The sequence below is a fragment of the Antechinus flavipes genome, chromosome 3 (genome assembly GCF_016432865.1).
Source record: "Antechinus flavipes isolate AdamAnt ecotype Samford, QLD, Australia chromosome 3, AdamAnt_v2, whole genome shotgun sequence".
Classification (NCBI taxonomy): Eukaryota; Metazoa; Chordata; class Mammalia; order Dasyuromorphia; family Dasyuridae; genus Antechinus; species Antechinus flavipes.
In genome coordinates this window covers 27912004-27926632 of record NC_067400.1, presented here as the reverse complement: position 1 = coordinate 27926632, position 14629 = coordinate 27912004, and the positions used below count along the sequence as shown (strand labels likewise).

The following is a 14629-nucleotide window of genomic DNA, read 5'->3' as shown; positions in this document are numbered from 1 at the left end:
CTTCAGTCTAGTTGAACTGGGTCCTTTCTGACTATATTCATTGACAACCTGTCCCATGGGCGTCGAAGAGGACAATATTTTGTTCTCCAGAAGTGTCTTTGCATTTTCCATAGTCTATCCTCCCTTTTTTATGATGGACTCCAACTTCTTTAGAAAATCCTGCCCCAAAGTATAAATATTTCCCAAGTAACAACTTTTGTGAATCTGGGGATTTGGGTTATTCCTCATAGCTTTGAGCAGTTCATACATAAGATATCAACTACATTATCATCCCAGGAAAGGTTTTTATCTTCGCCAGTGCCTTCCATCCCCTCCATTCCAAGAGGAGGCCATCGAAGTGAACAAATTCCTTTCAATGATGTCTTTATCACACAGCTGTTCAGTCATTTCAGTCATGTCTGAGTCTTCCTGATTCCTTTTGGATTTCACTCAACAGTGTCAAAAGTCATGACGCTGTTACCAGCATGTAGTAGTGTAGGGGATCCTTCCTGTCTATCCTTCTCATCTTTCCATCAGGATGGCCCTTTTGGGATTAACCATTTTGGCAAATATTTGATACACAGACTATTGTGACTTTCCCATAAGACCAAGATTAGAGCTTTAAAGCAGCACAGAAACTACTGGAGCCCTGAGAGATGAGGAGACTTGCCCAGTGTCATAATGTACACGCGCCAGAGGCCAGACTTGACCCCACGTGTTCCTGATGCCCCTCTGCCCCTCCCCAAGTTCACAACGCTTTTTTATTGTTGTTTTTCAGCATCTGTTATACAAACTGGCCATCTAACCAAACTGCAACAGCTGGATCTGAGTTACAATGACAGCATTTCAGACGAAGGCTGGGCCATATTTAGCCAAAATGTGCTGTTTTTAAAGGAACTGACCGAGTTGGATATCAGCCTCCGGCCAGCCAGCTTCCGGGAATGTGGGCTGTGGTTTGGACACCTGCTGGATGGCCTGACCAAACTGCCCAGGCTCTCTGAACTGGGAATCCAAAGGTGGAGGATCTCAGCGCCCCATGAGGAAGACCTGGAGTATTTCAACCGTGATCACAAAAGAAGCATCCACTTTGACTATGGAGGTTTCCAGTGACGCCTGCTGTCCCAGGGCTTAAAAAAAGAAGCCTTCTCTATTATAAGAATAAATCACTGTTATTTATATGGCCCTGGGGTTTAGGAAGCACTTTGCTCATACTGACTCTGGGAGCAACAACATGCAAGCCTTCTTCTGCCTTTTTACAGATGGGGGCACTGAGGCTCAGAAGTGAAGTGGCCACAGAGCTAATAAGAAGCAGATTCAGACATCAGACCCGGGCTTCCTGATTCCTGATCTAGGGTCCTTCTCAGGGCTCACACTATCCCTGTCTGTCCATAATGAAGGTGATGATGTCACTTCAACCAGGTTAGAAACAACTTTGGAACTTTTACAACTGGACTTAAGGCCCGAGAAGAGGGAATCTTTGAAGGAGCAGGAGAAAAGCGCACCATGTAATAATGATAATAACTAACATATATACACACACTCCGAAGTTTACAAGGCGCCTTACAGATATGGCCTTCCCAGTGTGACATTTTATAGAATTTTTTTAAATAGAAAAATAGGCTCTCAGGGCTGGATGACTTATCCTTGGTCGCTTATTCTAGTGAGAGGAAGGATTTGACCCTGAATCCTCCAGACTTCAGGACCAGCAAGTGATGCACAAATCGGAGGAAAGATTGTCATTTCTTAACTAGCAGTCATGTGGCTCTGAGGATAAAACACTATACCCAGGGAAAACCTGAATTTTAATCCTATGGTGGGACCCTAAGCAATCCATTTTAAAACTCCCTCAGCTTTGCTTTCCTTGTCTATAAAATAAGGATAATATTTAAATTTTAATAATATTTTAATTTTAAATATTTAAAATATCCTAATAGAGTGATTATTATCAGTAATAATAATATTTATGTACCACTTCAAGGTTTGCAAAGTATTTGACATACATTACCTCATTCAGTCTTCTCAATAATGCTCAATATTATTATTATCCCCATTTTACAAATGAGGAAACTGAGGCAGAGAATTTTTTTTTTTAAAGCAAACCTTGGTTTTCTGGTTCCACATGGATTATTCTTTCAATAATAATACACTGTCTCTCAGAAAGACTATTCGATTTAATAAAAACAGACTAGGGAAGGTGAGAGTCTTGCCACATACTCTGCCATCTTCAAACCAGACCTATTTTGAGGTCAGTTCTGATAGCACATTTTAGAAAAAATATCAAGCTGGAGGGCATCCAAAGGAGAAGGACTAGGATGGCAAGAACCATCTATGGTAAAAACCAGAGGATTTTAGTTCAGAGAAGAAGATACCTTTAGAAAAGATGTGATTACTGACTTCAAAGATGAATGCCAGGGACTGTCATGTGGAAGGAGAATGAGTTTTATTTGTTCCCATAGGACAGAACTAAGAACATGACTAGAAGATTCAGTGAGATGGATTTAAGTTAGAGACGATGAAAACTATCCACACAGAGAAAACAAAGTGGATGAGGAATCCCTGTTGTCAAAATTATGACACACAGATAAATAAGAAGCTGAAAAAGTCTTTCTGGCAGTTCACATAGCTTGGATAAACACTATAAGTGAACAATAACTGGGTCCAGAATTAAATGGGCAGAAGAGAGAGGGCTGGGTGGCTTTCATAAATTGGAAAGTTTCTTTAATGACTCCAAACGTCTTACAGAGATAAAGGTCCATTTTGTAAAAACACATTTATATCTTTTATAATATTGAAAGATGTTAATATAGTTTGCTTTTGAATCACCTAAATTTCCTCCATATTCCTCTTCTTTCTCCTCCCAGGGAGCCACCCCCTGAAACACAGAATTGGTCCATGTTTCTAATACCAACATCCTATTGCTGACTGTTGTTTTGTTTTTAGTATGACTGAGCATAATGGAATACTACAATCTCTGAAGAATTAAAAATGAGAATTACTCAGAGTCAGCAGGTAGAAGGCTCAGTGGACCCAGAGCACCGGGCCTGGAGTCCAAAAGACTTGATTTTAAATCTGGCCTCAGACACATACTAGCTATGTGACCCTGGCCAAGTCACTTAATCTGTTTGTTTAATCCGCTGGAAAAGGAAAAAGCATTCCAGGCCCATATCTTTGCCATCTTGTGGACCACAGGGTCACAAAGAATCAGATATAATTAAAAAACTGAACACAATTACTTAGAAAGAAAGAAATGGAAAGCCTGCCAGGTGCATCCATAAGGAGGAACCAGAAAGGAGAAGAGGAAGGTAAAGGATTTCCTCAAAGAATACATAACCAATAATACTGAGCCGCTGGCACAGTGAGAGAGAAGGATAAATGGTGGACAGGCCATGTGGTCCCGTCATCCTCACAATGCCAAGAGAAAGTGAGAGAATCCCCTAGCACCTTAAACAGACCTTCTATGGAAAACCCATGGAGGACACGGACAAGAATGGGTTCACAGGGAGGGGTGGCGATCTGCACCAGTGAGGGAACATCCACATAGAAGGATCCCAGATCCACTTGCCTTCCAGAGGACTCGTGAGGAAACATGTTCCCCTCCTCCAGACAGAAAGGGGGTGCGCTTGGAGGGCAGGCTAATCTGCTACAGGGGATAGTTTTGCTTAATTGTTCCTATCCATAATGGGTTTGCTTCTTTTGCTTTTGATGGGCAGAGAAGGAAGAAAATCAAAACTGAAAACAAAATTGAACTTTTAAAAATGTCAATAAAGATATAAAAAACCTTATTAGCGGAACTGTCCCAAAATACAATGAGCAGCTCCTGGAAGCAGGGGCTCCTCCGTTACTGGGTGTCTTCAAGTGAGGAGTGAATAACTGCTGTGGGGGTGGTATTGTAAGGGGATCCCTGCTTCCAGGCACCGGAGATTCTGCCAAGAAGTCTGGAGTCCCCCCAGCCTCAGTACCAGACCGTCACCCTGCATCATGCACCGGGCCCTCGGGGCTCATTTGGTCCATCCTCGGCATTCTGCAGGCCCAGAGGCCCAGCAGACGGAGGTCACCTCGCTAGGAAGTGGTAGAAGTAGAGTCCAAACCTGCGTCTTCAGAATCCATGGCCAGAATTCTTTGTATCCTACCAGGCTGTCCTGCGGGCGGCTGGTGACTCAGGGAATAGAACACGGCACCTGGAGTGAGGAAGACCTGAGGTTCAAATGTGGCTTCAGACACCAACTAGTTGTATGGCTCGGGGCACTACCTTCACCTCGGTCTGCTTCCACTTCCTCATCTGTAAAATGGGAATAATAGCAAGACCTCCCTCACGTAGGGTGGTTGTGAGGATCAAAGGAGATACTAGTGGTAAAGAGCTTTGGAAGGGCTTTGTAAAGGCTGACTAGTCTTATGATTATTATTATAAAAGGGGGTGGGAACGATCCACAGAGTCCATAGTAAAATGCACAGAAGCAGAGCGATGGCGAGGCGGAGCTCATCCCCTAAATGCAGCTCCCGAAGGAGTCACCCAGGAAATGAAGGTCGAGGGCCGAGGTTGTGTGGGACCCTCTGGGGGCCTAAGGACCTATATTAAGGAGTCCATCCCATCCCATCCCTACTCCCGACATTTTCTTTCCGTCATCACATTTCTCTGGACACTAAAAGCCCAGCTGGGAACAGACAAACTTGTATAACATCAAATAAACTAAAAACAGTAAGGGACAGCTCCCTTCTTTTGCCTCCAAATACCCTTTATACAATGTTAGGACTGTATGGAAATACAGAGAATGCTGATCCTATTGTTCAGAAAGACCCACGGGATAATCTTGCTTCCTCCATTAAACCAGCTGTGTGATCGAGGCAAGCTTCTTAAGGTCTGTAAACCTCAGTTTTTTTTTTGTTGTTTTTTTTTTTTCTAAAATGGGCATTTTAGGCAAGTTCTCCCCTCCAGAGGGAAATCGTGCGACTCATAGGAAACAATGTATTGAACATACTTTGTAAACTTTAAACAAAGAAATATATGTAAACTTGTACGACGGTAACAAATGAATCATCATAAACTAGAGAAGTTACAGGTGGACACGCCCATTTTACAGATAAAAATAAGGGAAAAGAAAGGTGTCAGTGCACAAGATAGCTACAGCCGGAATGGATCTTAGAAGCCCCTGGACCATACCCTCTCATTTTACAAAGGAGCAAACTGAGAGCCAGAATTAACTTGGTCGGAGCCACCCAGTAAATCCAAAAGGAGAGCTAAGATTTGACATCTGGTCTCGAGGTCAGAAGTCATGGATGGAACCGTAAGTCACTGGTTCAAGTTCCCTCATTTTATTGACATGGATCACACAGCCCATAAAGACCCAGATTCCCTCCCAGTTCCAGGTCTGACACTCTACCCAACCACATGCTTCTCCACAAGCGCAATAATCAACCCTCCAAAGATATGCAGCAAGAGCCAAAAGACTGAGTTTCTTTCTTTCTTTTTTTTTTTTTATTGGAAAAAAAAGGATTGTTTTCCTAGGGCACATAGGTTTTATAACTACTGGCAATGAAAACAGGGCCAAGTAAATTTTATAATAATAATAATAACTATACAATGCCGGACCCTTTACAATTTTTTGTACATTTTTGGATTTTTTTTAATTAAAAAAAATTGTTTCCCCGGGGCAATAGAGTTTATAATTACTGACAATGAAAAAAGGGCCAAATAAATTTTATCATAATGAATAATTATAATAATACCGTGTGGGCCCTTTACAATTTTTGTATATTTTTGGACTCCTTTTCAGAATAATGCTTTTATTACAATTCATTACCATTTGATCCTTGAGACAACTATGGGAGGTAGATGCTATTATTATCGACATTTTATGTCGGCGGATAGGGGAGAAGTGGTGAATGACTTGCCCAGAGTCACACACTTAGTAAGTGTCTGAGGCTGGATTTGAACTCAGTCCTCTCCCGACTGGAAGGCTAACGAGCGGTCCGCCAGTCCGGGCTACTTCTCCGTGCTGAAAGGCCCTGGGCTAGACCCGGCAGACACCGAGGAGAAGATTCCACAGCCCCTGCCCTCCGGGCGCTTACGCTCCCACTTGAGAGCCACTTACTAAGTAACACCCTGGAGACCGCGAAGGGGGCTGGGAAGAAGTTTTTAATGCTTACCCCCGCTCCGGGCTGGTCGCGGGCTTTGCTTTCTCCCGCTCGCCTCCGGGCATGAAGCACTGTGATAAGTCCTGCCCGAAAGAGGCTTTATTTCTTTTTGGCTTTGGGCGCCGGTTTCCCTTTTTCCTCTTTCTTCTCCTCCTTCTTCTCCTCTTTCTTTCCTTTCTTATCTTTGGGCGAGCCCTTTCCTTTCTTCGGAATCGCCAAGAGCTCTTCGTTGGACCCGAAGCCTTTCCTCACCCTCACTCCTCTGTACCAAGCCTGAATCTGGAAAGAAAAGCAAGGCCGCATTACTCCCGCAGGCAGGTCCCAGCCGGCTCGCGGCTCGCCTCTCCCCCACGGGCTTCCCCGCGGGGAGGGACACGGGGCCCGGCGGCGGCCGTCTCCCCCGCCTGCCTTTGCACAGGCGCTTGGCTGGGGGGCTTTTTCACGTCTCCCGCCTGGAAGCTGGCGCTCGGGAAACGTTTCCTGCGCTCACTAGTGACTGACTGCGCTGAGCGCTGGAAACCAGCCCTGCCCTCCAGGCGCTTACGGTCTAACGCGGGAAGATGATTTTAAATAATAATAATAAAAATAGATAGACAGACAGGCAGACAGACAGACAGATAGACCAGGAAAAGCAGAAGCAAGACGGAGAAATCCAGAAGCCCGGGGCCACGTGGGAAATAAAGAGATGGCTAATCTGAGCACCCTCCTCAAAAGGAAATCCTGTGAGACATGCTCAACCCTCGGAAAAAGACAGAGAGAGACAGAGAGACAGAGGCAGACACACAGACAGAGAGAGAGAAAGAAACACAGAAACAAAGACAAGCGGAGAGACAGATACATAAAGAGACAGACAGAGGCAGAGAAAGAGAAAGACACATAAAGAGACACACAGGGAGACGGACAAACAGGGGAAGAGACAGAGACAGAAAGAAAAAGAGACAGAAACAGAGAGACAAAGGCAGAGAGACAGGGACAGACAGACATAGAGACACAGAGACACAGATAGAGACAGAGACAAAGAGAGAGACAGACAAAGAGACAGAGACAGAGACAGAGACAGACAGAAAGACACAGACACAGATATAGACAGAGACAGACACACACAGAGAGACAGACAGACAAAGAGAAAGAGACAGAGAGACAGACGGGCAGACAAAGACAGAGTCAGTCAGATAGAGGCAGAGACAGAGATCCCAAAGGTAGAAGGCACCGATGAGATGGAAGTTCCAGGGCTGAAATGATCTTACAATTAGAAAAAAAAAAAAAAGAAATCTAGAGGAGTGTATCAGATGGGAAATATTTATCTGCCTACAATGGCTGAGCTTTTCCTAAGTCAGTATAGCTTTAAATTAAAACATCTGAGGATAGGTGGCAGCCCATAGAAAGGGCTCTGGGCTCTCCAGAAGCAAGGCCATAGTCCATATTTCATATCTCTATGTATTTTATCGTCTATCCTTGAGTCTTGCTTCTGGGAGATCTCAAAGCTCTTCCTTTTGAATGCCATTTATCCTTCCAATATTCCACTCCCTGAGCGAGGGGAATATGCTCACATGGCAGGGGAACAAATTTGAGATCAGGTTAGTTGAATGAAAGGTCCAACACCAGATCCTGTGATAGGTGCAAAGCTAAGTTCGGGACCTTAGTCTTCAGACGCCCAGTCCATGGAATCCTTTCCATAAGGTGAGCTCAGATAACCTACTAGTAATTAAGCTTATCCAGTGCTAGTAAAAACAAAACAAAGCAAAGCAAAACAAAACAAACAAACAAAAAAAAGAAACCCTCAGCATCATAGACCCTGAATAAATAAATGTTGTTGATTAACCCAGGGCTTCTTAAACTTTCCACTCCCAACCCCTTTTTATCCATGAAATTTTTACAAACTCCAGGTATAGAGGCTTTAAAAACATATTTTAAAGATATTTAAAAATTTACTAATATGTATGGGTCAGGGAAGGAGGGGAAAAATTGGAACAAAAGATTTGGCAATTATCAATGCTGTAAAATTACCATGCATATAACTTGTAAATAAAAAGCTATAATAAAATAAATAAATAAATGAAATATTAAGAAAGTGAAAAAAATTGACTGATAATAAATCATAATTTCACAACCCCTACATTCAGTTATGCGACTCCGTATGGAGTCACAACCCACAGTTTAAGAAACTTTGTCTAATCAACTAAATAGCCCCTATATAAAGCAAATCTCTCTGAGTGAATAGCCTGTAATTTTATATTTAAGTATGTCTATGATTTCAACAACTTCGGGTATGAAGACTCCTTCCACCCAGCAAGACAGCAAACTATTCATGACAATCGTAGGAAAATCCTAGAATAGTCCTAGAACCTTTTTTTTTTTTTTTTTTTTTTTTTTTTTTTTTGTCATGGACCTCCCCTTTGGCAGCCTAATGAAACCTATGGACCCCTTTTCAGAATGTTTTTATGGCAGAAAATAGAATTCACAGAATTACAAAGAAAACCCACTTTATGGGATACAATTTTTAGGAAAAATTTGTGGACTCTAGCAGAAGAACCCCTATCCCAAAGAGCTGTCTGCAGCACACAGAGCTTGACCAAACATTTCTGTGTCGGAAGCCAGGTCTTGGGAACTCCAAGTCCAGCACCCTAGCCACCATGCACATGCTTTTAGAGTGTACAGGTTTTGGATCCAATTTCACAAATGTGTCAGATTAAACAAAAGGAGAAGTAAAAAGAAGTGGGAAGGGAGAAGGAACCAATAAAATGCTGACTAAGGTACTGGGATCTACTTTTGAACAGCATCTTCCATAAGTCCCATAAGTCTATGTGATATCCCTAGACCAGACGCTCCTTCCTGAGCGTCTGTGAACTTTAAAAAAAAAAAAAAAAAAAAAAAAAAAAAAAAAATCTTAAGAACTGTGTTTTAATATAATAGGTGTCCTTAGTAATTCCATATATTTTATGTATTTTTTTAAAATTTACTTTCACTCAGGAGTCCATTAGCTTCAGCAGATTGCCATAGCATCCAGGACACCAAAAAAGGGAAGCTGTCCCCCAAAAAGTTTTTGAGGTGCTTCATATCTCTGCCCCCCCCAACACACACACACTCATCCCCATGTCTCCATTGGTCATGTTTCCAGACTTTACCTTAGTGGCCATAATATTCTTGTATCTCTTATCCTTTAAGTAGTTCCATATTTCTGGAATGCCCATACGACACACCTCTAGGGTAGGATCTTGCATGGGATTTCCTTCTAGGTTGAGAACCTCGAGCTGTTCCATATCATCCATTCTTTCTGGAAGTATAGTCAGGTGGTTGTTCTCAAGATTCAAAGTCTTCAAACCTAAAATACAAGAGAGGATTCACCTTTTCAAAACCAAATAACCTTTTGGTAACCTATATGCCAATCACTTTCTCTATTGTCATCTAATGAGTTTGATTCTGTTCACTACCATCTATTTAGCACCTACTAGATACTAGGCACTGTGCCAGGTGTTGGGAATCAAAGACAAAAAAGCTCCTGCCCTCAGGAAGCTTCCTTTCTTTAAGAAATCTGGAGGTGGGAGAAAGTGTACTTTTCAATTCAACCATATTTATCAGGCCTTATAATACCAAAGACTTTCTATTGTATTGTATCTTGAGGATGGAGATAGAGAAAGTTTTATTTCCCTTTGTTTTGATGGGAGAGACACCAATCTCTCTTCTTTGCTCATTCCAGTGAAAGTTTCTTAGATAAGGAAAAAAAAGAGTCACATAATTAGCAAATAGAATATGCAAAGATATTCAAATCAAGTCTAGGCTCTCGATCTCTAAAAACAGGACAACAAAAAATATACTTAAACAATAAATAACAATAAATAAATTTACTTTAACAATAAACTTATAATTATAATTACTTGAGTAGAACTGAGTGTCCAGAAGGATTAATTTCTTTCATTTCCTATGGGTGACCAGTTTGTAAGATTTGGGGGGAGAAACCCACCACAATTAATGTAAACATAGAGGCCTAAACATAGATTTGACTAGGCAGAGTTATAAACTCAATGGAACCAAGTCTTTAATCAATTAAAGGAGCGGAGAAATGCTTGGTCTTTGGATGAAAGCAGTTGCTACAACATAGGAATTATTTCTTGATTGGCTAAAGAGAATTTGTCCTCATGGGGCTATGAGCCCATTCAGAAGATTCAGCAACTTCCAGGCTCATGACTGTTGAGCCTGTACCAACCAGAAGCCAGGTAAAAGAGAGTGGAAGATAGGAATCAAGCCATAGACTCCTCCCTCACACACAGAGGACCAGCTAAAGGACTGCAGTTCTCACTAACATCCATTGCAGTATCCACAAGAGCCAAGGGCAGAGGACTCCAGGATCAAGAGCTGAAGGCAACATAAGCTTCGGGAACTAAGAGACACAATAAGGGTCATCTAGCCATGGTGTAGCTTTGAGACCACACAATGGCAAAAAGAAGGAAGGAAGGAAGGAAGAAAAAAGAAGGAAGGAAAGAAGGAAGGAAGGAAGGAAAGAAGGAAGGAAGGAAGGAAGGAAGGAAGGAAGGAAGGAAGGAAGGAAGGAAGGAAGGAAGGAAGGAAGGAAGAAAAAAGAAGGAAGGAAGGAAGGAAGGAAGGAAAAAAGGAAGGAAGGAAGGAAGGAAGGAAGGAAGGAAGAAAGGAAAGAAGAAGGAAGGAAGGAAGGAAGGAAGGAAGGAAGAAAAAAGAAGGAAGGAAGAAAGGAAGGAAGGAAGGAAGGAAGGAAGAAATAAGCAAGCAAGCAAACAAATTAATAAATTAATAAATAAAAGGCCCAGCAGAGTAAGCCCCAGGGGGAATTTCCAGAGGATTCCACCCAAGGAGAAAAGCACTTCCAGTTACAAATAGTACAAATACAAAAAAATTTTTTTTGCTTTTTGCTACATGGGCTCTCTAAGTTTGAACCTTTTCTTTCAAGGAATCTGATGTATTCCCTCTTTGGGGGAATGTTTTGTTCCATGTGTTTTTATGGTAACACATCTTCTAAAAGCTAATGAAGTCTGGCTGACTAATAATTCATAAGAACACAAGATAAGGGCTTATGAGCAATATTACTAGAAACTAGCAGTCAGGGGCAGCTAGGTGGCGCAGTGGATAGAGCACCAGCCCTGAAATCAGGAGGACCTAAGTTCAAATATGATCTCAGACACTTAACACTGCCTAGTTGTGCGACCCTGGGCAAGTCACTTAACCCCAATTGCTCGTTGGGAAAAAAGGAAAAAAAGAAAAAAGAAACTAGCAGTCAGCCACTCTCTAGGACCTCAATGTGCTAGTGTTCCTTGGAGTTATGGCTAATGTTCCTTGGAGTTGAGAGAAATACATGCTATTTATTAATAGTTACTTGACTCATTGACAATGCACAGAAGAGAAACAGTTTTTGCAGAATATTTTCACAAGGCTACAGGTTTCACTATAATGTAGCTTTTGGTCTTGGTTTGTGTGCTAATAAAAGTCTACAATTTATATAAAAACTAGGCTAGGTATTTAAATGTTAGTCCTATGAGATCTTTCAAATTACATCTCAAGAGTTCCATCACTCTCACTCTCTGCTCCCTTTAGTAAAAGTGATTTCATTTTGCTTTCTGGTCAGGTATCATAATATCACAGTCCCTTTTTTCCTTTCCTGTTTCTGGGAATTTTCCTTATTGTTCATAGCATTAATAACTACCATGCATATGGTGCTTTGCAAAATCTTTACAAATATTAATTCGTTTGATCCTCACAACAACTTTGAGAGGGAAGGCTATTATTATACCCGTTTTACAGATGAGGAAATTATCCCTCTATCAAACGTTTATTGTAGAGGCTTTTCCACTGGTTTCCGAAGAATGTGATGAGTTCCTCACTGGGAAATGCATGTGAACTACTTGCATTTTTGTTTTTCTTCCCAGGTTATTTTTACCTTCTGAATCTAATTCTTCTTGTGCAACAAGAGAACTGTTCGGTTCTACACACATATATTGTCTCTAGAATATACTATAACATATTTAACATGTATAAGACTGCCTGCCATCTAGGGGAGGGGGTGGAAGGAGGGAAGGGAAAAGTCGGAACAGAAGTGAGTGCAAGGGATAATGTTGTAAAAAAAAAAAAAAATTACTCATTATTCTGTCAGTAAAAAGTTATTTAAAAAAAAAGGAAAAAAAATAATGTGAGTTCTTGAAGGCAGGGACATTTAGTACTGGGACACAGTAAAGTTCTCTTAAAATATTTTGTAATGGAAAATGGACAGAGTACTCAGATTAAAAACAGAAAGACCTAGATTCACATCCTACCATAATCCAATAAACTATATGATCCTGAGCCCTAGTCAGATCTCTCTGGTCTCAGTTCCCCCATAGGTGAAGTGAGGAAGTTAGCTGCTAATGGCCTCCCGCTCTAAAGCCATGATCCTCTGATTTGGGTTCAAAAGATTAGCTCTCTTACTTATATCCTGTGTGATCTTGGGCATTTCTGGGCCCCGATTTCCTCATCTATCAAATGAAAGGATTGAACATTGAGGTAGTAAAATGTATGGCGTGGGTTGTTCCAGTCCCACTCTGACACATAGTGGCTGTTTGACCCTGAATCAGTGAGTGGGCCCTCCATGGGGACAAGTCATTTTCTCACCAGGAGTTCCCTAGACTTATGAAATCATAGATCTGGCCCAAAGTAGAGGAGGGAGATATGAGGGGAAGACAGGAGGGAGGAGATTTATTACCTGTTAACTGGGATATAGAGTCTGGAAGCTCTGTAATCTGATTGTTGTGAAAATCTAATATTTTTAAGCTTTTCAGTGAACATAGGCCCACAGGTAAACAATCCAGGCTGTTGTTCTCAAAATACAGCTCTTTCAGATTCTGAAACACAATAAAACTTCAGTGTAAGAATTCTCAACTTGATAAAGAAATAATCTCAGAATCATTTACAAGACCCTTCCCCTTTATATATTCTAATGAAGAAAAAACAACACATTACATTTGTCATCGGATTTGTGTGAAAGAAATTAATGTCTTGATCAATCCCCAGCCCACTTTTTTTTCTGGTCATACCTGTCTTTGATAATATATTTTGTAATGGGCTGAGGCTTGAGTTGATGCACTGAGGTCCCAAGTACGTGAGGCTAAATAGTAATTGGACCATACTCTATTAATATATAAGCTTGGAGAAAGAATGGCCCCCGCCCACTCTTTGTGCAAGTCCTGATGTGCTGTATAGGAAATGACGATTTTGGTGGGTGGAGGCAGGGGAGGGGAAAGGGAAGCAGAAAGAGAGACTACTGGCTGGTCTCTTGACACAGTTGCTGGCATTGCTATCGGGACCTCCCTTCACCTGCAATCCCCCTTCACCTCAAAAAAGAATAAAGATTGAAGATTTTTCCCTTAACCTGAATTCCTGACTCCGGCTGATTTTAAATACGCAGTCATCACAATATTTTATGTGTATAGCTACTTGTTATGTGTTATAAAACCCCTGTCCCTCTTCACTGACCTCTGGGTAATTACAAATTTTAATTTTTTGGAGAATGTAGTATTCTAAGATTTAGAGCCATATAATATTACTGTGCTAAAAAAAAAAAAAAAAAAAAAAAAAAAAAAGGTCCTTTGTTTTAGAGAGCAGTCTAGGTTCATTAAAAAAAAAAAAAAAAAGTTGCAATCTTTCAAAGACTATCTAGTCCCCTCTGTTTTTGGCTCATTTCTGGGTGCAGATCATTGTTCATTTGTACTATTTGTCATAGATAGATAGATGGATGGATATGACTAAATACAGGTATATATCCTTATATTCACATATACATATGCATGGATTAATTATATAGATTGTCCAACTGCAAACAATAATGTCTAGACATTCTTCATCCATTTGGTTTTTCCTGGATGGTTAGGTAAAAATCTTTTGAGTGATTACAGATGTCATTCAGTGGGCTCTGAGACGTTTCAGGGTTCGATGCAAACAGCAAAATCTCATCCTCAAAAAAGGTAACAATAAGTTCTAAGATATTTTTGTATAGTTTTAATATCTTCCCTAAATTCCCTCAAGATTGGATCTTCTCTAGCATGAATTTCCTCAAAATGGGCTTGGTCTAAGAGTCACCTGTTCTCACATCTTTGTTTTCTTCAGTACTATTTGCATTTCCTCTAGGAGCATATCTCAGAATATAAATGCAGGTGGTGGCTAATTGCTCCTCAAAGGCAGGAAGAATTATCATAAAAAATATTTGCAGATATTTTCCTTTTTCTGGTCTCTCTTGACCTCCTATTTTTTTGTCTTTAAATGCCCTTGGGATGACTTTACAAAGTTGGATCTTTTACCAGCCTATCTTTATACTTGTTTTTTCATTAATTCCTGCCTTGTACTGCTTCTCACTTTCATAACTGATAAGCACAGTACCTGTAAAATTTTAATCATTATGCTATGTTAGAGTCAGCTACGTGGCACCTTGAATAGAACCTTGAGACTGGAACCAGGAAGATCTGATTTCATTGTGCTCTCAGACCCTTAGCAGTTATGTGACCCTCACTTTACCTCTGTTTGC

At 41.0% G+C, this 14629-nt stretch overlaps 2 protein-coding genes across 3 annotated transcripts in view; one reads left to right on the top strand and one right to left on the bottom strand.

The window, feature by feature from the left end:
* LRRC31 (leucine rich repeat containing 31) overlaps positions 1-3761 on the top strand; it is a 17507-nt gene extending 13746 nt beyond the window's left edge. Inside the window, exon 8 of the mRNA XM_051983149.1 lies at positions 758-3761. Coding sequence (XP_051839109.1) covers positions 758-1089 — 332 coding nt within the window. The 3' untranslated portion in view covers positions 1090-3761. The remainder of the gene's footprint in view (positions 1-757) is intronic.
* Positions 1900-14629, bottom strand: part of LRRIQ4 (leucine rich repeats and IQ motif containing 4) — a 26709-nt gene continuing 13979 nt past the window's right edge. Inside the window, exons 4-7 of one of the 2 annotated variants that reach the window (XR_007951598.1) lie at positions 12815-12953; positions 9237-9433; positions 6124-6390; positions 1900-4157 (exon numbers count right to left, since the gene is read on the bottom strand). Coding sequence is in view for 1 of the 2 variants with exons in the window: in XM_051983146.1 (XP_051839106.1) it covers positions 6211-6390; positions 9237-9433; positions 12815-12953 (516 nt within the window). In the remaining variant the exon portion in view is untranslated. The other variant, XM_051983146.1, reaches the window with a different exon arrangement.